Source organism: Beta vulgaris, chromosome 6 (genome assembly GCF_026745355.1).
Source record: "Beta vulgaris subsp. vulgaris cultivar EL10 chromosome 6, EL10.2, whole genome shotgun sequence".
NCBI lineage: Eukaryota > Viridiplantae > Streptophyta > Magnoliopsida > Caryophyllales > Amaranthaceae > Beta > Beta vulgaris.
In genome coordinates, this window is record NC_079207.1 from 65,646,960 (window position 1) to 65,669,747 (window position 22,788).

Here is a 22,788-nt window from a genome sequence, read left to right on the forward strand (position 1 = left end):
GTCCTTTTAGCTCGTGTTGATAGAATGATTCTCGACCATAATACATACACCCAACAAGTGTATAAAAGCTCGGTCCCTCGTCAAGCATCAAGCAGTAATCGATGGTTCAATTATGATGATGTAGAGGGGTGGATTGGTATGGGTGTTATGGCTCGAGATGAAAAAGGAGGGGTGTTGTTTATGGCATCCCGACGCGTTCGTGCTTGGTGGGCACCCGAAATTGGAGAAGGTAAAGCTCTCATTTTCGCTCTTAAGCTAGTGCTTCGATTTGGATATGAGCATATCATTGTGGAGTCAGATATAATAGCCAAGTTCTTGTATCTCGCCTTTCTAAAACTGTCGTTTTCATGTCGGAATTCGATCGTGTTCTAGAGGACATTTTGTTTTTTTGGTCTAGTTTGGCTTTTGTTAGATGGTCTCATGTTAAGAGAGGTGAGAATTATGTAGTCCATCACCTTGCTAAGATAGTGCCATTTGGGGTAGAATAAGTTTTGGAAAAATGACTGTCCTTCAGAAATTTATCTATATGTACTTTCGGACACTTTGTCCACTGATTAATGCATTATTGTGCTTTTCCCTAAAAAAACAATATTCCGACCCCCTTTATCCATATTTTGACCCTAACACCTAATAAACGAATAATTTTACAAAATTCTTCATTTAGCGAAAATCACACAAATTTCTATATACAAATTTTTTGAATAAAAATAGATTATTATCGATTCAAATTGGTTATATATTATTGATTATGGATTATATCGATTATCGATTATCGATTACATCGATTATGGATTATGGATTATGGATTATGGATTATGGATTATGGATTATGGATTATAGATTATGGATTATAGATTATAGATTATAGATTATAGATTAGTAGTAAGTTGGATTATAGATTATAGATTAGTAGTAAGTAATATTAGTAGTACCAAAGTTTCATGATTTGATTTTGCCGTTCTCACCACCCATACCCCTCCCGTCTCTCACCCATTTCAGCTCTCTCTCTCTCTCTCCTACTCTCTTCCTTGCGCTCTCATTCCTTCTCTCTCTCCTGCAAGTGCTCTCGCAACACTGCGCGAAACCCTAATCTTTCTCTTTCCTCCTTCTCCCCAAAATAATCTCCGGCATCTCTTTCTCTCTCTCTCTATATTTCGCTTTCTCTCTCCTCTTTTCTCCTATCGATTTCGCCGAATCTGAGCCATCGATTTCGATCTCAATCTCAAAAATGGCTAACCGCAAGATTGATCTGCCTGACGATCTCATTTTATCGACCCCCAAAGGTAAACCCTTTTACTTTCTCGTCATTTCTTGATTTGGGGGTTTTTCAATTTGGGGCCGATTTTTGTAGATTTGAGATGTTGTCAATTTTGATTTCTTCGTTGTAGTGTAGAATTAGGGCTTTTTTTTGATCTAATACAAGAATCCTTTTTTTCTTTTCTGTTAATTAGTATTCGTGGGTTTTAGGGTTTGATTTATGTTTCATTTGCGATAATGAAATGACTTGTTTGTGTAATCCGTAAGTTTGAAGTATCCGGATTTGATTTACTTATCAGTATCCCATTTTTGATTTGTTTTTTTTATGAGTAGTTGATACAACTTATTAGCTTATGGTGAAATTTTGTTTGATGTTAAGTTGTTACCCTAAAATTGAAATGAGTGTTTAAGTTTATGGAAATGAGGATGATTTTTATTTTATTTTGTGGGGGTGGTGTTTGTATAGATTATGATTTAATTTACTTAACGAGTAATTTGGCTGACGGGTTTGGCGTGATTGTAAGGTTTTTAAGTTTCGAAGTGTCTAATGTACTTGCTATATGTCTTGAAGCCTCACTAGAAATTGATGATGAAAAGATCACTATGGGGTTCCTTGATGATGTTAAAGGTATAGTTGATGGTAGTGATGGGTTTTTAATTGATTTTACGTCTTCTCAGGTATGATATCTTTCTAATGATTTTTTCGCCTTGTTTTGTAACTACTAACTTTTTGTTTTTGAAATCGATGCAGATCAAGCAGCTTCTGAGAATAGCATTCCTTTGTCCCCTCAATGGCTTTATGCTAAACCTAGTGATGCTAAGCCGGTGTGTTTGTCATTTTTTTTTTTTTTTTAAAACTTCGTTGCCTTTTCTTTTCCTCTTAATACATAGATATTGTAGCATCTCAGTTCATAATAACACGTCGTGTTTCATCTCATGTGAAATTGAATTTGTGTATTAAGGTTTTGTTTCCAGCTTATGTTCGGAATCATACTGATTGTAATGGTTTCTTGCTTTTAATTTTTCCTGAATACATATCATGTTGGTGTTGTCTTGCCTTTTTCTTCTTTGATCTGTGAACTGATCGATATGTGATATTTGAAGTTGATGTAAATTGTTTGTAGTGCAGTATGATTGGGTTCTCTAGCTATGTACTTATTTGAGAATGAGAAGCACCCCTTCTGTGTATGCTCTCTTACTTGACTTCACAAAAGAGCTTTGCCTGTCTTGATATGTCAATGTGATTATGGTAAATGTCTACATTGGAAAGTTATCGTATGAGAATTGAATCGTAGAAGTAATTTGTTTAGATTTTCTAGTCTGTCTTTGAATTTTTCTATTATTTTGTTTATCATTGTCTTTTTGCCTGATTCATGGGAAATTTTCTGTGGCTGGAGTTGCTCAGTGTTAGAGAATGGGAACCCCTGCTGGTTTAGGATGTTGAAAGTATTTGGCTTCTGATTATCATGAATTTAATGGGAAAAACTTGTTTTGGTCATTTTATGCAAGCCAATACTGAAACCTCAGGAGAGGTTTGAGCTAAATGTATCTGGAATCCCTTTGTTTTTCAGATGGAAAATTCATTTGGCCATTAATAATTATTACTGTTATCTCCAAGACTGTAGTCAGGGGGCATAATGTGTAGTTAAAGTTGGTTTATATTTATTAACTGGAATCTTTTCTCTATTTATCAACAGGATATCCGTAGCCCAATCACTCTCTCTCTTGGAAACTCCACTGATCCAACTCATAAGGAAAATGACAAGAAGGACTGGAGGAAACTTGCTTCTGAGAATGAAAGCACCAGGCGTTGGCGTGAGGAGGAAAGGGAAACTGGATTACTTGGTAGAAGAGAACGCCGGAAAACTGATCGCCGTGTTGAAAATGTTTCTGTCAGGGAAAGTACAGAGGCGAGAAACCTGCCCGCTGCTGAACGTTGGCATGACCCAACAACCCGCAACTCTAACCATGAGACAAGGCGTGACAGCAAATGGTCTTCTAGGTGGGGTCCTGATGACAAGGAGAAAGAATCACGGCCTGAGAGGAAAACAGATAATGAAAAGGAAGATGCTCAGAATGATAGTCAATCGATTGGGAGTGGTAATCGTGATGCTGAGTCTCGTGATAATAAGTGGAGGCCTCGCCATAGGATGGAACCTACCTCAAGTGCACCTACTCCATACCGTGCTGCTCCAGGCTTTGGCCTTGATAAAGGAAAGGTAGATGGTCACAACATGGGATTTACTGTTGGAAGAGGGAGGTCAAGTGGTATACCAAATGTGAAGCCTCCACTGGGCAGTACAAGTGGCACTGTCCAAGTTGACAAGGACGAGCATATACTTGGGAAACCAAATTTTACAGCGGAGTCATTTTGTTACCCCAGAGCTAAGCTTCTTGACATATACCGTTCACAAAAGATTGATGCAACTACTTATTCCAAGCCTGATTCCATGGAAGAAGTGCCCTCCATAACTCAGATGGAGGCTGTTGTGCCATTAGCTTTTGTTGCACCAGATACCGAGGAGGAGGTGAGATTTATGATGAAATACTTTGTTTAGTCCTTTGATTAACTCTCTTTTTTATGTGATGTTCATAGTTTCTATTTTCTTGTCATTCCCAAAACCGCAGCAGACAAGAAATGTGTTCATAGGCCCTTCTAAGTGGGATATTTAAATCTTTATATTTGCTGGTATTGATATTATGCCGTTCCAACAGGCAATACTTAATGATATATGGAAGGGGCAAGTCACTGGTAGTGGAGCTTCTTACAGTGCATACAGACAGAGCAAGGTAGCTGAGGCTGCTACAGGTAATAATCATAATCACTTTAATTTTGGTTAAGAAGCAACTGTTCGAGCTTTTCGTTTTGATGGTGAAAGTTGTCTTGACCAGGCACTGGCAACTTGGATTCTGTTGTGGATAATGAGGGTGATATTCCTGCTAATAATGAGGAGGCTATTAGTTTCCTTGATCCCATGAGTGGTAAATCTACTCAGGCTGAAGGTGATGATCCTTCTACTTTGCTTGATGTTTTCTTATAAACAGAATATAATTTAAGCGCAATATCTCTAATCACAATATTATTGCATGTTTCAGAAATAAATGCTCAATATGCATCAGAATTTAAAGTTTGGAGCACAGTATCTGAGGGACCAATGTCGGCAGTTTCGAGAATTGCTGACGCGGCTAAGACTCGTGATGATAATTACAACATTGCTAACCTTAAAGCTGCTGAAGTCGATCGAACTGCTTTTGATATTGGTTCTAAACTTCCTGATGATTCTAATTCTTTGTTTGTGACAGAATCTCTTGATGATAGTCGGGGTAACAGTCTGTATGCCCAGAGTGAGAGAGATACTAATGGTGTGGGAGATGGCGTACCACCTGAGGAGTTAAGCTTATATTACCGTGATCCTCAGGGAGAGGTACAGGGTCCATTTCTTGGTGTGGACATCATCTCATGGTTTGAACAAGGTTTCTTTGGCCCTGATTTACCAGTTCGCTTAGTAGATGCTCCAGAACATGCTCCTTTCCAAGAGCTGGGTGATGTAATGCCGCATCTGATGCTTCAAGAAGGTCTTGGTATTAGCTCAGATCTGAGTTCTAAGATAGATAATGGAGAGTCTGCGCATACTACTGAGATCAATGATCCGTCCACATTGAATAGCCAAAGTTGGCGGTTGTCAGAGTTGGATAATCATTTAAATCTGCCTGCTCGCCCTCGGATGCTGGAGCGTGATGATTTGGCACAACATGCATTTTCCGAAGGGAAAAGCTTTCATGATTCTTCTGCTCAGGATGAAGGTATTTCTCTTAGAATCATTATATGCTTTTGAGATTCACATTGGTGAATGTAATGCTATGATGTTAATCAACATTTTACTCGTGTTGCAGAAATTGTATTTCCTGGAAGACCTGGAAGTAGCGGCAACCCTGTTGGGAGACGCCTGAGAAGTGCTGATGGGCCAATGGTAAATCAAGTCGGGTTTCATAACCATCCGAATGAAGTGAAAGAAACCGGCATGCCCATTCTCAAAGATGATAAGCTCCACCCTTTTGGCTTGTTATGGTCTGAACTTGAAGGAAATCCAACCAGGCAAGCCCAACCCTCAAGTATGCCCTCTACTGCTGGTATTCCTGGTCATCATATGGGTCATTCGCCAGGAAGGGTTTCTCCTTTCAGCGGAGTTCCTGATCAGTTGGAGGAAACATGGTCCAACTTTTATGACAAAGGTCCTATATCTAACTCGAACATGTATGGAGAGTCATTGGAGACTCATCACTTTCCTCACCTTGATCAAGAGTCCAATCATCGGGAATTAGCTGAGCAAATTATATCAAGACAACTCCAGCAGCAGCATATCCAACAGAGGAATCTGTTGTCTCAATTTACCCACTTAAATGAGTCACCTTTAGAACAAGTGCCAAGCCGAGCTTCTCTCCATCAACAGCTTTCTAATCAACCTTTGTCTGAACTTGAGCATATCTTGGCTCTCGAACAGCAGAGGCAGCTTGAGCTCCAACAACATCATTTGCAGCAGCAACAACAACAACAGCAGCAGCAACAACAGCAGCAGCTTCAGAAAATTTATTTGCAGGAACAACAGTCCCAAGCTAGGCAACATATACTTGAGCAGCTCTTACATGCTCGCGAGTCTGGCTTTGCTCAATCTCATATAGATCCTAGTACAGGATTGGATCAGATGCTGCTGAAGCAGCAGCTTCTACGTGATTCCCAGTCCCATTTGAATCAGTCTTCAAGGCACAGTGATCCATATTTGGATCACTTTATACAGGCGAAGATGGGCCAAGCAACTCATCAAGATAGGCAGGCGGATCTCTTAGAACTAATGCAGCACACACGGCATGAACAATTTCGATCTCATCAAATGCTTCAGCAGGAGCAGCTACAAGCACGGCAGATGTCAATGGGCTTAAGGCAGCGACCAGAAATGGGGGAAGGAAGACCAATTAGCTCCGTTTGGCCAGTGGACGAACCAGAGCAATTTCTTCGCAATCCTGTTGGCTCTCAGCGAGGTCATTCTGCTGCTTTCAGCCCACCTCCGTTTAGCCCTCTAGATATGTTGCAGCAACAGCAACAACAGCAGCAAAGGGCACAGCAGGAGGAGCAGCTAAGAGAAATTGAAAGAAATCTTCAACTGCAAGAACGACTGAAAAGAGGTCTATATGACCCCGGGACAATACCTTTTGATCGGGCAATGTCCATGCAAGGTGGAGGTCCAGGTGTGAACTTGGAAATGGCTAATGCTATGGCCAGACTGCAGGGTTTGGATATTCAAGATCCAAATGGTCATGTGCGCTCTGGAGGTCAACTGGGCTCATTAAATTCTGGGAACCTTAGTCATCATCCACACCACCCTTTTGTTCAGAATGAATTCAATTCGTCACATTTTGATGCCGAGGGTCGTTGGCCTGATAGTGATAGCCGTATGTCGAATGATTGGATAGAATCTCATATCCAGCAGCTGCACATTAATGCTGAGCAACAGAAGAGGGAGCAACAATTTGATGAAGACAATTCAAAGAGATTGTTGATGGAATTGCTACATCAAAAATCTAACCATCAACCTACCCAACCACTAAATATGAATGAAGGTCCACCTTTGGAGAGAAGAACACCATCTGGACTTTTTCATGGAGCAAACTCTGCAGAGCATTTGTTTAACCTTGCTCATGAGCATGACCTTGCTTTAGCCAATCCGGCAGCTGTTCCATCTTTTGTGAATATATCAGCTGAGCAAACTCAGCTCCGTTTAGCTGATGAACAGGGTGGTGGTTTTGACAGTACTGCAAGGTTGACTGGTCGATCCAACCCTGGAATAGCTATGGAGGGAGATTCTATCTACCCTGGAATAAATAGAAGTGCTTCTCTGATATACACTAATTCTGATGCGAGTGGCAACTCTTATATTGACCGAGAATTCTCAGAGGTGGAAGGGAAGAAGTGGGCTCCCAAAATTGAAGATATGGTGAAAGGATCAGTAATGGAAATTCCTGAGAGTATGTCCAAGCAACATGGAGTGGCAGCATTGGATGGCAGGGAGGTACCAGCCAGTTCCATTAACAGGCAGAGCTCGATTGGGGTTGCTGGTAAATTTTCTGAGATTCACTTCTGGTAATGCTTGCAAATCTTTGGAAGGTGGGAAGTAATAATAATTTATGTTGCTTGCAGCTGGACAAGGAGGATTCTACAATGAAAAAATTGGACGATCTAATTCCTTTACTGAAGAGGTTGATAGGTAATGAATCTGCTGCTGGCAATCTTTAGCATTAAGTACTGTTGTAATTGTAAGCAGTGTATTACCTTTTTACCCATGTATGATATTGATTTCTGATGAAGATGGGGAATAAATTGATAGAATTGCTTTGAGGATGCACTATGTGCCAAAAAATGGATCTGTGCGTTTGTGTGATTTGGTGGAGTATAGTCCATATTTTGGTGACAGTCACTTTGATGAATACGATAATCTTCCTTTCAGAATTCTGTTTATACACCACTTCCACAAACAACCTCGTAAAGCTTTTCCAAACAAATAGATAGCTTGCTCAATTAACACTACACTTTGATGGTTCTTGTGAGTTTTACACATTAATATTAACCACAAAACCAGTCCATTTGGTGTCTATTACTCAACTTCTGGAGCTCAAGAAAATGTCAAAATGGTATTCTTTCTTGAACAAATTGTCTTGTAAGGTATTAAATTCTATTAAAAGGTAGCTTTTAGAATGTGATTTATTACAGTTCTTCTGCACAATTGCTCCTAAACTAGATAAGCAATGTTGGTTACCTAAACATAGAAGGCATGTAGAGCAAAGTCTTGTTCCTATACTTAATAAGCAATGTTTGTTACGCAAAATTAGAAGGCTAGTGCAAAGTCTTTCTCTGAAGTAGTATATGCTGCTTTATTTTGCTCACTTTTGTTTCTCTTTTTATGTTGGGTGAATAATTTTGCTCACTTTAACTGTACAGTACTCCACTTATTTTTTATATTTATTTATTATAGTTGTTATATCTGGTTGAAAAATTTAGTGATTATTATTCCTATCATTTGTTTTGATGTTTCCTGCAGTTTATATTACTTCAACCAATGGTCATATGGTTCTGTGCATAATCAGGTTGTGGGTACTTTGGTTGATAAAAATATGCAAATCAAATTTCTAACAGGACTGTATTGCAGTAGTCTGTCTTTATAGTTTAGGTCATGTCTAAACATACTGAATTTTTTTTGAGGGGTGCTATCTAAACTTATTGAATCTCTGAACTTTTGAAAGAGCTGAAAAGAAAGATTGAAACAGCAGATGCTTTGACGATTTTTTTCCGTGAGAAATCTTCATCCTTTTGTAGCTCCAAGTGTGCGCGATGCATGATGGTTCGTGTTTGTCCCTGCACTTTTCTTCTTCTGGACTTAGTTTTAGCTATTGTTATTCTACCTTTTATAGGTTTAGCATTTATGTGTCAAATTATTAGATATCAATTGATAAAGAGCAAGGAAGAAAAGTTGGGACGTTTGATCATGACGGAGAGTTGACTGCTTTGGTGGTTTCCATGTAGCTGGTGGCTGACATTGGTGATTAGAGAGGGAGCACAGAGGAGGTGTGCGGAAGGAGGTTTTCTGACTTTGAAGAGATTATTAGATGCCCTTTGGTGTAACGATTGTGAGTTGATTGCTGTGATGGTCTCTTTGTAGCTGGGGGCTAAAGAGAACAGAGTCTGTGCAGAAACAGGAAGTTTCTGTGCTGTCAAATGTCGATGGAAACCCTTTTAGTTGGTTGGTTGGAGGAGGGTTATGTATGGAGGAGCATTTACTGCTTGGTCTGTGACCAATGCTCCCACTTCTTGCTACTAATTGTAATTACCACCCTGGTAATAATTGGTAATTAACCTTAGTTGTGAGGTGGGAGCATTGGTCCAGAACAACTTAAGGCTCCCCACCCCCTCTCCCCAATTGTTTCTTTAGAAAATTTATGCTTGAGACTTTAAGGTTTAGATAGGAGTTGAATCAGAGTTTTGTAGTAGTCAAATGTGTTTCTAATTTTCTTTCTTTCAGTGAAAGGGTTTTAGATGCATTCAGCTTTCACCCTAATTTTTCATTAGTTTCCATCAATGTTCGTGGACCTGAAGTATGTTCCGAATGTGCTTCAACCTTTATGAAATGTGCTTCTGCATGTGAATACCATTTGGAAACTGCAATTTTGTCTTTGCTTTCCGTTGAACATCAGTGTCTTCTGATGATGTCACAGAAGAGAGTAGTTACTCTTGGTTCTTTGTCTCTGCTTTTTTAGATGATCTAGTCGTTTCTCCTTACCCCTTTTCTTTGTGTTGCAGTTTGTTTTAACACTTACAGTTGAGCCTTTTGATTTTCCCCCCTTCCTGAAATTGGTTTCTTCGGCGCAGGATACCTACTGTTCTTTCCAGAGGGTCAGAAAACGTCTTGTTTAAACGTCCACCTGTATCTCGTCCTTTGTCCTGTCAAGAAGGGTTGACTGATCTAGTAGTTGAAGCTGCCACCAAAGGGATGAATCCACTAATTGGAACTTCTGACGGTATGCACATCCTCGCACTACATTGTCCTAATGAATTAGATGTTTACTTGAGTTACTACTTACTATCATCTTCATGTTGGTAAAAGATCATAAAAGTAGCTTTCTGATAATATGGTTGATGTTTTGTTGGAACTGTTTCTATTGGGGAATATACTAGATTTTAGAGAACTAAGATGTCACCTTTTTTAAGGATGGAGTACTCTGGCCCATCGTTGTATTACATTTTTGCTGTTAGTGGTATTTGGTACTGTGTTCGAGGTTTTATTCTTTGGCTTATATAGAACGGTGTATGACATTGACATCTTTCTTTTTAGCCAGTCAGCTCATTGTATATGAGTAATTGAGTCTACCATTTCTCCTACTTCATCATAAACCTGGTGATTGTGTATGAGCTTTAAGCCTTTAACACACCCTGCATGTTGGTGAATCCCTTTGGTGTTGTATGTAGCAGAGACGGATCAAGTTATATATTTACAGTGAAGCCAGTCTGGAGCTTGGAGTATGTACAACCCTTTTTTTTCTAGGTTTTGAATGCACACAATTGTGGTTTGATTAGCAAAATTATGACAAGCTGTTTTTTCATTGTGAAATTATGAGAAATCAATATATTAGTAGAAAAATATTTTTAAAAGTTCAGTTTGATTAGAAAGCTAATATTGCGAAACTGGTATGACGAATTTTAGGTGGACGGCGGGACATAGGAGGCAACACGACTGTCCAAGCTCCTGATACCTCTACCAAGAAGGATATGCGATTTAGGCGGACTAATTCTTGTAGTGACTCTGATGTATCAGAGACATCATTTATTGACATGTTAAAGAGCAATGCTAAGAAACCGCCTCAACCCGAGGCACATGCAATAGGTGTCTCAGAATCTGGTGATGCTGGCCAAGGTGGTAAAAGTGGGAAGAAGAAAGGGAAGAAAGGAAGGCAGATTGATCCAGCTCTTCTTGGTTTCAAGGTAACTAGCAACAGGATCATGATGGGAGAGATCCAAAGGATAGAAGATTAGTTAGTATTTTTGGTACAAGTGTCATAGTTAGTTGTATCTAATGTTTTTTCCAGTTCTACCAAGAGGTGTACAGTTTCCTTTTTTTTGGGTGTAAAGCTTTCTTTTTCATTTTTGGAAATTCATTTTCTCCGGCCTATATTTACCCTGTTTACCTGTTCATGAAGGGGTGATAGAAGGGCTGTTATAGTTTGGGCAATTTAGCTAAGAATACCCTTGTAGAGGCTGTACTTGTACATGATACTAGGCTTGTTATTTTAAAGCCGTAGCAGAATGAGTATTGACAAATAGAATTTTACGCCTACTTTTTTTTTGTGGCAACAAGACCTCAATTTTTCATTTTTCGTAAAACCCAAAATTGTCTCGAAATGAATGTAAAGGCATCCACATATTTGTTCCAAGCCGCATGATTTTTCCAATGAACTCCCATTTCCGTAGGAGGCATCTCGTGGCGTTTGGAGTTCGGTCCCCGAAAATGTTCGAAAGTGTATTATAACCTTCAATTTTGGCTGTTTTTGAGGAATTTTTTGACTTTTTCAGGCCTTCTCATATTTTCTCCCGAAACATTATTAGGAGGGCCGACGTGACTTGTATTGTTGGGCGGGTGATTGGCGGTTTGGCACCATAAGTGTTGCCTCGAAAAGTCCCTGAACACCTCATTTGTTCATTTTTTCGTGAAATCCAAAATTGCCTCGAAATGTGCATAAAGGCATCCAAATATTCGTTTCAAGCCACATAACTTTTTTCCAATGACCTCCCATGTCCCTATCTAGGAGGCATCCTGTGGCATTCAGAGCTCAAACCCCGGAAAACTCCAAAAATTACGTGTATTATTACCTTCAATTTTTGTGGTTTTTGGGTTATTTTAGGACTTCTCCGTGCCTAACCATATTTTCTCCAAAACATTCCTAGGAAAGTCGAAATGACTTATAACGTTGGGCAGTGCTGGGCACCATTAGTGTTGCGTCGAAAAGTCTTTAAAAACACCCATTTGTTCAGTTCTCATGAAATTTAAACTGCCTCCAAATGAACGTAAAGACATCCACATATTCGTTCCACGCTACACCATTGGTGTTGACTCGAAAAGTCGTTGAACACCATATTTGTTCGTTTCTCGTGAAACCCAAAATTGTCTCGAAATGAACGTAAAGGCATCTACATATTCGTTCCAAGTCACAAGGTTCATTTCCATTGACCTCCCATATCTCTAGGAGGCATTCTGCTGCGTTCGGAGCTTGGGTGTCAGAAATGTCCGAAAGCGTGTATTATAACCTTCAATTTTGGCTGTTTTTGGGACATTTTTGGACTTCTCTAGACCTGGTTATATTTTCTCCCGAGACGTTTCTAGGAAAGCCGACGTAATTTGTAACATCGGGCGGGTGCTTGGCACCATCAATGTTGCCTCCAAAAGCCTCTGAACACCCCATTTGTTTATTTCTCGTTAAACCAAAAATTGGCTCGAAATCATCGTAAAGTCATCCACATATTCGTTCCAAGCCACATGACACCTTTTCAATGACTTCCCATGTCGCTTGGAGGCATGTCGTGGCGTTCGTAACTCAATCCCTGGGAAAGTCCGAATGCATGTATTATAACCTTCAATTTTGGCTTTTTTTGGGACATTTTGGGACTTTTTCGGGCCTAGTCATATTTTCTCCCAAAACGTTCCTAGGGTAGCCAACGTGACTTGTAACGTTGCGCGTGTGCTTGACACCAATTGTGTTTCCTTGAAAAGTCTTTAAACACCTCATTTGTTCATTTCTCGTGAAATCTAAAACTGTCTCGAAATGAATGTAAAGGCATCAACATATTCTTTCCAAGTCGCATGACTTTTCCAATGACCTCCCATTCCCCTAGGAGGTATCCCCTGGCGTTCGGTGTTCGGGTCTCGGGAAAATGCGAAAACGTGTATTAACCTTCAATTTTGGCGGTTTTTTGGTCATTTTTGAACTTTTCCGGGCCTGGTCATATTTTCTCCCGAAATATTTCTAGGAGTGCCGACGTGACTTGTATCGTTGTGCGGGTGATTGGCACCATATATAAGTGATGCCTCGAAAAGTCTCTGAATTCCATATTTGTTCATTTCTCGTGAAACCCAAGATTGTCTCGAAATGAACATAAATGCATCTATATATTCGTTCCAGGCCACATGACTCTTTTTCAATGATCTCTCATAGCCCTAGGAGGCATCCTGTGGTGTTCGAAGCTTGGGCCTCAGCAGAGTCTAAAAGCGTGTATTATAACCTTGTTTTTGGCATATTTTTTACTTCTCCAGGCTTGGTCATATTTTCTCACTAGACTTTCATAGGAGTGCCGACGTGACTTGTAACGTTGCGAGGGTCCTTGGCACAATTTGTATTGTCTCGGAAAGCCTCTAACACCCCATTTGTTCATTTGTTGTGAAACCCAAATTGCCTCGCAATGAACGTAAAGACATACATATATTCGTTTCAAGCCACATGACCTATTTTCAATGACCTACCATGTCCCTCGGAGGAATCCCGTGGCCTTCGGAGCTCGGACCCCGAAAAAGTCCGAAAGCGTGTATTATAATCTTCAATTTTGGCTGTTTTTAGGACATTTTTGGTTTTTTCGGGCCTGTTCAAATTTTCTCCCTAAACGTTCCTATGAAGGTTGAAGTGACTTGTAACGTTGCACGGGTGCTTGACACCATTTGTTCTTCCTCGAAAAGCCTCTAAAGGACCCATATGTTCATTTCTCGTGAAACCTAAAATTGACTCGAAATGAACGTGATGACATCCATATATTCGTTCCAAGCCACATCACTTCATTCCAATGACCTACCATGTCCCTAGGAGGAATCCCGTGGCGTTCGGAGCTCCGACCCCGGGAAAGTCCGAAAGCGTGTATTACAAACTTATATTTTGGCTGTTTTTGGGACATTTTTGTATTTTTTCGGGCCTAGACATATTTTCTCCCGAAACGTTCCCAGGAAGGTCGACGTTATTTGTAATGTTACACGGGTGCAAGGCACCATTTTGTTGCCTCGAAAAGCCTCTGAACATCTCATTTGTTCAGTTCTTGTGAAACCCAAAATTGTCTTGAAATGAACGTAAAAGCATCTATATATTCGTTCCAAGCCACATGACTTCTTTACAATGATCTCCCATGTACCTAGAAGGCATCCCATGGCGTTCGGAGCTTGGGCCCAGGAAAGTCTGAAAACATGTATTATTACCTTCGATTTTGCCTCTTTTTGGGACATTTTTGGATTTCTCCGGGCCTGGTCATATTTTCTCCCGAAACTTTCCTAGGGTAGCCGACGTGACTTGTAAAGTTGCGCGGGTGCTTGGCACCATTGGTGTTGCCTTGAAAAGCCTCGAAACACCTCATTTGTTCATTTCTCGTGAAACTCAAATTGTCTCGAAATGAACGTAAAGGCATCCACATATTTGTTCAAAGCCACATGACTTCTTTCCAATGACCTCCCATGTCCCTAGGAGGCATCTCGTGGCGTTCAGAGCTCGGACCCAGAATACTCCGAAAACGTGTATTATGATCTCAATTTTTGTGGTTTATGGGTCATTTTAGGACTTCTTCGGGACTAACCATATTTTCTCCCGAAATATTCCTAAGAAAGTCGAAGTGACTTATAATGTCGGGCGAGTTCTTGGCACCATTAGTGTTGCGTCAAAAAGTCTTTAAACACCCCATTTGTTGAATTCTCGTGAAATTTAAACTGTCTCGAAATGAACGTAAAGACATCCACATATTCGTTCCAAGCCACATGACTTCTTTCCAATGACCTACCATGACCCTAGGAGGCATCCCGTGGCGTTCGGAGTTCGAACACCGGGAAAGTCCGAAAGCGTGTATTATAACCTTCTATTTTGGCTGTTTTTGGGAAAAATTTGGACTTTTGGGAAATTTTTGGACTTTTCCAGACGTGATCATTAAATCTCCCGAAACGCTCCTAGGAAGGCCGATGTAACTTGTAATGTTGTGCGGGTACTGGGCACCATTGGTGCTCACTCGAAAAGTCTCTAAACACCATATTTGTTTATTTCTCATGAAACCCAAAATTTTCTCGAAATGAACCTAAATGCATCTACATATTCGTTCCAAGCCACAAGGTTCCTTTCCAATGACCTCCCAATTCCCATGTCCCTAAGAGGCATCCCCCGGCGTTCGAAGCTTGGGCGGCGGGAAAGTCCGAAATCATGTATTATAACCTTCAATTTTGGCTGTTTTTGAGACATTTTTGGACTTCTCCGGGTCTGGTCATCTATCCTCCTGAAACGTTCCTAGGGTAGCCGATATGACTTGTAACGTTGCATGGGTGCTTGGCACCGTTGGTGTTGTATTGAAAAGCCTCTAAACACCTCATTTGTTCATTTCTCGTGAAACCAAAAATTGTCTCGAAAGAACGTAAAGGCATCCACATATTCGATCCAAGCCGCATGGATTTTCCAATGACCTCCCATTCCCGTAGGAGGCATCTCCTGGCGTTCGAACTTCGGCCCCAAAAAAATCCGAAAGCGTGCATGGATTATAATCTTCAATTTTGGCCGTTTTTGGGGCATTTTTTGACTTTTCCGGGCCTAGTCATATTTTCTCCCGAAACATTACTAGGACTGCCAACGTGATTTGTAATGTTGTGCAGGTGATTGGCACCATAAGTGTCGCCTCGAAAAGTCTTTGAACACCCCATTTGTTCATTTTTCGTGAAACCCAAAATTGCCTCGAAATGAACATAAAGGCATCCACATATTCGTTTCAAGCCACATGAATTATTTTCAATGACCTTCTATGTCCCTAGGAGGCATCCTGTGGTGTTCAGAGCTCGGACCCCGAAAATCTCCGAAAACGTGTATTATAACCTCAATTTTTGTGGTTTTGGGTCATTTTAGGACTTCTCCGTGCCCAACCTTATTTTCTCTCGAACCGTTCCTAGGAAAGCCGAAGTGACTTATAACGTTCTGCGGGTGATTGACACCATTAGTGTTGCGTCGAAAAGTCTTTAAACACCACATTTGTTTAGTTCTCGTGAATTTAAACTGCGTCGAAATGAACGTAAAGACATCCACATATTCGTTCCAAACCACATGACTTCTTTCCAATGACCTACCATGACCTTAGGAGGCATCCTGTGGCGTTCGAAGCTCGGACCCCGGGGAAAGTCCGAAAGCGTGTATTATAACCTTCTATTTTGGCTGTTTTTGGGAAATTTTTGGATTTTTCCGAGTCTGATCATATTTTCTCTCGAAACGTTCCTAGGAAGGCCGATATAACTTGTAACGTTGCGCCGGTACTTGGCACCATTAGTGTTGACTCGAAAAATCTTTGAACACCATATTTGTTCATTTCTCGTGCAACCCAATATTGTATCGAAATGAACATAAAGGCATCTACATATTCGTTCCAAGCCACATGACTCCATTCCAATGACCTCTAATGTCCCTAGGAGGCATCCCGTGGCGTTCGAAGATCGGGCCCCAAAAAAAGTCCCAAAGCGTGTATTATAACCTTCAATTTTGATTGTTTTTGGACATTTTTGGACTTCTCCGTGCCTGGCCATATTTTCTCGCTAAACGTTCCTTGGAAAGTCGAAGTTACTTGTAACGTTGGGCGGGTGCTTGACACCGTTAGTGTTGCCTTGAAAAGTTTTTAAACACCCTATCTGTTCATTTCTTATGAAATTTAAAACTGCCTCGAAATGAACGTAAATGCATCCACATATTCATTCCAAGCTACATGACTCCTTTACAATGACCTCCCAAGCCCCTAGAAGGCATCCCGTGTTGTTCGGAGCTCGGGCCTAGGTAAGTCCGAAAGCGTATATTATAACCTTCAAGTTTGGTTGTTTTTGGGACATTTTTGGATTTCTCCGGGCATGGTCGTATTTTCTCCCGAAATGTTTATAGAAAAGTCGACTTGACTTATAACATTGCGCGGATATTTCGCATCATTTGCATTGCCTTGAAAAGCATTTGAACACCGCATTTGTTCATTTTTAGTGAAACCCAAAATTGTCTCAAAATGAACGTAAATGCATCAATATATTCGTTCCAAACCACTTGATTCCTTTCCAATGTCATCCCATGTCCCTAGAAGGCACCCCATGCCGTACGAATCTCGGGCCACGACAAAATACGAATGCGTGTATTATAACCTTCAATTTGGCGACATTTTTGGACTTCTCCATGCCTGGTCATATTTCCTCCTAAACCATTCCTAGGAAAGCTTGACTTGTAACTTTTGCGCGGGTGCTTGGCACATTTGTGATGCCTCGAAAAAGCATCTGAACACCCCATTTGTTCATTTGTCGTGAAATCCAAAATTTAGGATTAAATAACTATTGTTGCATCGAAATTTGATGTAGTTTTGTTTATTACCGACAAAAGATATATTTAATAGGGCATAGACTATATAGTTAGCTAAGACATTTTTAGTTGGGAAAATATCATTTTGTGACTGAAGATCATTGAGGCAGGAAACTCGCTGGTCTTTCAAAGAAATTTTGTACTCTCGAGTTTTGGAAATGGAAAACATGGTCTTCATGAGAGTTTCCATGCTAAATAGATTTTTAGATTTTTTTTAATGTTTATTGATTTACATATCTATACTTCCACTTCTGTTGATCTGTAAGTGAGGTTTTCTTTTTTCATAATGCAAAGCGATGACCTCCGCGTTTATTTTTACCAAGAGGGGTTGATTCTCTGGTGGCTTCTTATTGTATTATGTCTTTTCCTAGATGGTAATTTAAATTTTTATTATGGACACTTAAAGCATGATTAAAAGTTTGTTGAGATGGTAATTGCATCATATCATAATAGCAAGTGGTCATGGGTTCAAGTCTTGTTGCAAGCTAAATTTGACCTTATTTTTATTAATCGACATAACTTATGTACATATTGGACAATTGTCACACACGTCTTTTAATATATTTGTATAGATTTGACCAAATTTAGCCTAATCGTGGAAGCTCAAATCTGAGATTGTTGGGTGCAATTAATGCTCTCCTTTAAACTCCATTATTAGAATTTTTACAAAAAAAGATGAAAACATTCTGTTTTATGATATATATATGGAAAATCTCAAATTGTTTGTGGAAGAAACCCATCTGATAAAAATCCAATGCCAACCAAAAGATGTAATTTTTCATTGGACGAAGATTTTGTAGTCCCAAGTCACATGGTACAGGTTTTGTACCTTTTTCATTACTTCCCACAACAATTTATAGAAGAGAGCTCCTCTGCAGAATTGGAAATAGAAGAAGAGATAGAAGATAACTGAAATTTAGATATCAAGCATTTCTATTATATTATTGATTGTACAATTTTCCTCCATCCAATACTTTTGATTCTATCCAATGTTTGATCCATGTTGAAAATTACATCATGTTCATGCATCCAAACAAGTAGTGAAATAAAGGCAGAAAATTACATTTTATGGTTGAAAAGATCACTTATAATTATAAAAGATACTTCAAAGCATAATAAAAGTAAATTCATATTTATGGATGATCAAGCAAATGGTAGATGATAGTCTTCAATTTAAACAAGGGAGTTACTGTTTATCAGCATAAAAGTCGTCCCTTATAGATACCATAAAAAGTTATTGCACAAATGTACTCCTTTGGAGTGTATGCGGAGCTGTAAGGACAATGATGTAGACAGAATTCAATTCTCGATCATGGGGTACGTGTACCAACTCTAACCTTACCAATTAAACTAGTTGATAACACCATCGATACACCAAAGATCTCATCAAGCTCAGGTACAAAGCCAATGTCCTTGGAAAAGCTTCATGATTGTTCCACCCATTATCCAATTCAACTCTGAAGGTGACAAGTCTGCTTGTTTAGCAATTAGAGATACGGCTTCTTTTGCTGCTTTGTAACCACATTCGGAGACCACAAATGGAAAATCACTGCAATAGTTGATTATTTAGTTTTCTTTTGCTGCTTTTTAGATCACATGCATCTATCTAGCATGATACAAATCATTACCTGCCCCACATAATTCTATTCGCACCAAAGCTCGAGACGACTTGAGACAATGGAGAGGACAAGTCCTGGTATGGAAATGGCTCTCTGGAGATCCTGAACAGGGCACTGAATTTTACATAAACCTGCTCATGTAACATACATCAAAATGGATTACACGGACACCCAAGCAGATGATAGTGAGCATTGAATAAAATTATATGTTTAATCTCGAGCAATATTTCTTTAAGGTTAATTAGCATCTCACTAGTATATGATGTGTGAGTTTGTATGCTTTAGTTGCGATCACAGTAAACCTATGCTACTTCGAACTGCAATTTCATGCCAGTTGTGTTCATGTATAGGGATATTCACCAAGAATTTTTTATATTATTGGTCCATAATGAAGTTTCAACTGTCCACAGACTCCAGGAAGTGAAATGGAAATGAAGTGTCCGAGTAAGATACCAACATATAGCTATGTATAGTTAGGAAAACGAATAAGTGTAATTTTCATGTACTCTAATCCATATTTTCACCTGTGGGAATCGAGATAACTTTAAAAGATTTGAGAAGGCCGGGCTTTCATCATCATTGCTGCAACAAAGTACAAACACAAGACATCCAATTTTAGAAAGCTGACAATTTGGAAGCTGCTTGTGGCGAAATTTACCAACAAGAGATGTACGTTGGCGGCTTGCAGAAACCCATATGATCTATTAATACAGGAGTTGAAGGGTATTCTGTGCACAGTTCCTCAATCTCAGAAAAATGCATATTTAGACCCTGAAAGTTCAACATTGAGTCAAACGATGACGATGTCACAAAATGGTACGTTAGTTCTTTGTCTTTGTAATTCCAAATAAGTAAAACTTTGTCTATAGAGATGTGAAGTAACACAAGGATGAGACAATCAGGTATCATTGCAAGACCTTCATACACATGAAGCATACTGGTATACCGAGCTCTCCGGACTTGGAAAACATTTTCTTGCCTATCTCATTTGTCATCTGCAGAAGTCGATGCATCACATACACAATATTCATCACATTTCATGGTTCATATACATCCAAATAATACAAAGTAATCAAAAGTAAAACAGAAGTATGATAGATAAATAACTAAAATCATCAGAGGTAGTTAGTGACTCGAAAAGTATTGAAGATGACTACCTTCTGACCAGATGGCCATAGATATGGATTAAAACGAACTGCACAATATCCATCCTGACAAAGAAAGAATGCATTATGTATATAGAGACAGCTAAAACATTGTACTATGAGATAAGGTAAACCAGCAGTCACCTTGGAGACAAGATCCTCTAGTTGTTCAATTCCACTTCCATCATCAGCAGGATTTGCTAGGCAACAACCAGAGAATTTGGAGGGGTATCTCTTCAAAATGCTGAATAAAAATCATGAGACAATGATTCATGTGCGTCAAAGAGATGGTATGAAGATTTAACATTTTCACGGATTCCACTTTCGTAAATCAAAATAGAGGAAGAACGAACATATTTGTTTAAAGCACTATAGCAGTTTGGCCGATGTGATAAAATCATACTGCATAGAAAATTTTACAATGTCAACGGAGTTTATCTTTCTGTTTTGGTTACGCTAACCAGTAAACACACCCTTCATTTTATATTATTGTCGTTTAATGTCTGGCAAGCTTTTAAGAAGTCTTAGGATTTGACTGCTCACATTGTTTCACTTATATTAAAGGAAAATAGGTGTTGATAAGTAAACTTTAGTTAAGTTAATTCCCCAAGGCCCAAGGCCCGGTTCGGGTGGCGCGCGTGTGATAGCAAGCCCAAACATGACATCCAACCACAAAAGCATCTCTAGAACCAACTCAATAGAAGGAAGGAGGGAGGGAATATAAAAACAAGGAGAGATTCCCTCCCACGACAAACAACAAAATGAGCCAAGGCTTTTCCAAGCCTTAACTCCAACAAAAAAGAGGTTATATAAGTTAAGTCTAAAAAGTTCCAACAAGGTCCAAAGGTCCAATAAGCTTCAATTGTTCATGTTAGTTCAGATTTAATTATAACTTCCGATAAGGGCTGAGAAGGGCCGATAAGTTCCAAATAAGTTCATATAAGTGAAATCCACATGAAGAGAAGACACTTCTATATAGCATTGGTATTAAAAACTGGCAAGTCAAAGAGTTTTGGGATTCTAAACAAACAAAACATAGTAAGATAAATGAACTGAAATAAAAAAACGTAGTCATATGGTCAGATAATATGAAATGAGTGCTATGCAGCATTGGCGAATACCCAACTTTGCAATCTATGTTTTGTTTGCCACCCTATGCAAGATAGTGGAGTGGATATCCAAATTAAATCTAAGCTGAAATATTTAATATTGTAAAGAGTGATTTACACAGACCTTGTAACATAAGAATGATCAAATTTGTGGTTAATTGGCTGCACAATTAATGCACCATCAATACCTGCTTCTTCCATACACTGTTGTTATTGAAGAGACAAAACAATCATCTTCTTGAGGAGAAAGACAACAAAAATACAAATAGGGCATGCAACATCTCTTCTTCAACAACTCAAAGAAAATTTTAGGCATGAAACTGCATAAAATTATGTACCAAAATCTCAAAATATACAGTATAATTCACATTCTTTTGCAAAAACACAATACCCAGTTAAGATTAAGCTAATCAATTATTAATCCAACTACACACAAGAGGTATAAAAACACAAGAAATTTACCTCAAGCAAGATATCAGCATGTCCAGCTAAGGTAGGTTCTTGGCCTGGGAAATAAGGGAATTTTTCTGTAGCCTTTTCAGAGAGGGAAAAAATGCATGAATATTAATTCAAACAAGATACCAGAAATCCTTTACTATGAAAAAGAAGAGAAATTGATAAAGAAAAACCTGAATCAAATAGAAGAAATGTTAGAAAATTCAGGTTAGAAAATCACCTCTTGGGGAGATGCCCAAACATGGAGGTGAGAATCAATGAGTTTAGCAGGAGAATGTACATTTGACATAGCCTCATTTGAGGACATATTGGCTACCAAAGCTTGAAAAGAGGGAGATTTAGGAGGTGAATGAGTTGTTTTTGAGCAATTTGATCCAAGGCCAAATGGGTTTTTTGCTGATTGAACTAAAATTGAGGGTCTTAGCCTCGATGTCATTGTTTAGGGAGTGAGTGATGTAGCCTGTATGGTAAATGCTTGGTCATTTTATTTTAATGCTAATTTATCTTCTTTTTCTAAATAAAATTTGGAATTTCTTTGGCCTTATATAGGCAAAAAAATCCGACTTTCAAAAATAATTATGGATCATTTAAAAGGATAGTTAACTCGGTCTTTATAAGAAATAAGAATAAATTAAATATAAGTTTGTTATATATTTCTCGTAAATTATCCCCTTGAGTTTGATTGACTCTGAAACTAGTCTACTAAAATTTTCATAGTGTCAATTAGGGCTCATTGCTCCTACCAAGTGCGAAATTCAACCACAAATATAATTTTTATAAAAATGTACGTTGGCCGCGAGTCCATTTAATATACGACGAATATAACAAAAAGCGCCATATAAGAAATGGGGTGCATCCTAGGGTGTAGGAGGCCCTTTGAAGGCACATTAGTGCCTTGTAAAGGGTATGCAGTGCCATCTGCAACCCCTCATAGGCCTAGCGAGTGTCGTTCCAAGCGAGCCACGATAAGGCAAAAGTGGGCAGGGAATGAAGGTCTGAGGCACCGGGGATCCTCAGGGGGGATTAGAAAGGTCCGGGACAAAAAAAGTCGTCAGAGCCCGGGAAGTCGAAAGATGGGATGAAACTTGAAAAAACGTGCATTATTGTCCATGAATCCGGGGGCCCGCGGGGCCTGGGCACCAGTGCCCTTGGGGTGCCACCCAAGGTCGTGGTAAGCTCTTTGAAGGCACACTCGTTCCCTGAAAGGGGAATGTTGTGCCATATGGAACCCTTCCTAGGCTTAGCGAGCGTTGTTCCAAGAAAGCCAAGGGAAGGCAAGAGTGA

At 39.4% G+C, this 22,788-nt stretch overlaps 2 protein-coding genes across 5 annotated transcripts; one reads left to right on the plus strand and one right to left on the minus strand.

Annotated features, from left to right (window-relative positions):
- The first annotated feature begins 935 nt into the window (after positions 1 to 935).
- Positions 936 to 11,135, plus strand: LOC104897519 (uncharacterized). 3 transcript variants are annotated; one of them, XM_010684405.4, is made up of 11 exons: positions 936 to 1,283; positions 1,829 to 1,885; positions 2,009 to 2,082; positions 2,955 to 3,785; positions 3,973 to 4,066; positions 4,150 to 4,260; positions 4,354 to 5,061; positions 5,152 to 7,368; positions 7,451 to 7,517; positions 9,674 to 9,822; positions 10,506 to 11,135. In XM_010684405.4, exons 1-11 carry the CDS (start codon positions 1,229 to 1,231, stop codon positions 10,832 to 10,834), a joined length of 4,692 nt encoding a protein of 1,563 aa, XP_010682707.1. In that variant the 5' UTR covers positions 936 to 1,228; the 3' UTR covers positions 10,835 to 11,135. The 3 variants fall into 3 exon arrangements, with proteins under 3 accessions (XP_010682707.1, XP_048502406.1, XP_010682708.1); XM_048646449.2 differs by having other exon boundaries at positions 4,561 to 5,061; XM_010684406.4 differs by lacking the exon at positions 1,829 to 1,885.
- Positions 11,136 to 18,288: 7,153 nt separating this feature from the next.
- Positions 18,289 to 21,982, minus strand: LOC104897520 (hypothetical protein). Of its 2 annotated transcripts, XM_010684407.4 has the most exons (10): positions 21,725 to 21,981; positions 21,511 to 21,582; positions 21,173 to 21,252; positions 20,084 to 20,183; positions 19,952 to 20,005; positions 19,712 to 19,789; positions 19,468 to 19,565; positions 19,319 to 19,376; positions 18,804 to 18,925; positions 18,289 to 18,724 (listed from the first exon to the last, which is right to left on the minus strand). In XM_010684407.4, exons 1-10 carry the CDS (start codon positions 21,938 to 21,940, stop codon positions 18,568 to 18,570), a joined length of 1,035 nt encoding a protein of 344 aa, XP_010682709.1. In that variant the 5' UTR covers positions 21,941 to 21,981; the 3' UTR covers positions 18,289 to 18,567. The 2 variants fall into 2 exon arrangements, with proteins under 2 accessions (XP_010682709.1, XP_048502563.1); XM_048646606.1 differs by lacking the exon at positions 19,712 to 19,789 and having other exon boundaries at positions 21,725 to 21,982.
- Between the last annotated feature and the right edge of the window lie 806 nt (positions 21,983 to 22,788).

Coding starts and splice junctions, on each gene's coding strand:
- LOC104897519 (XM_010684405.4), top strand. CDS start 1,229: ATGGCTAACCGCAAGATTGATCTGCCTGACGATCTCATTTTATCGACC. Junction 1,284..1,828: donor CATTTTATCGACCCCCAAAG/GTAAACCCTTTT, acceptor TATGTCTTGAAG/CCTCACTAGAAATTGATGAT. Junction 4,261..4,353: donor TAAATCTACTCAGGCTGAAG/GTGATGATCCTT, acceptor TGCATGTTTCAG/AAATAAATGCTCAATATGCA.
- LOC104897520 (XM_010684407.4), bottom strand. CDS start 21,940: ATGACATCGAGGCTAAGACCCTCAATTTTAGTTCAATCAGCAAAAAAC. Junction 19,790..19,951: donor TATGGCCATCTGGTCAGAAG/GTAGTCATCTTC, acceptor CGACTTCTGCAG/ATGACAAATGAGATAGGCAA. Junction 19,377..19,467: donor GGTTTCTGCAAGCCGCCAAC/GTACATCTCTTG, acceptor ACTTTGTTGCAG/CAATGATGATGAAAGCCCGG.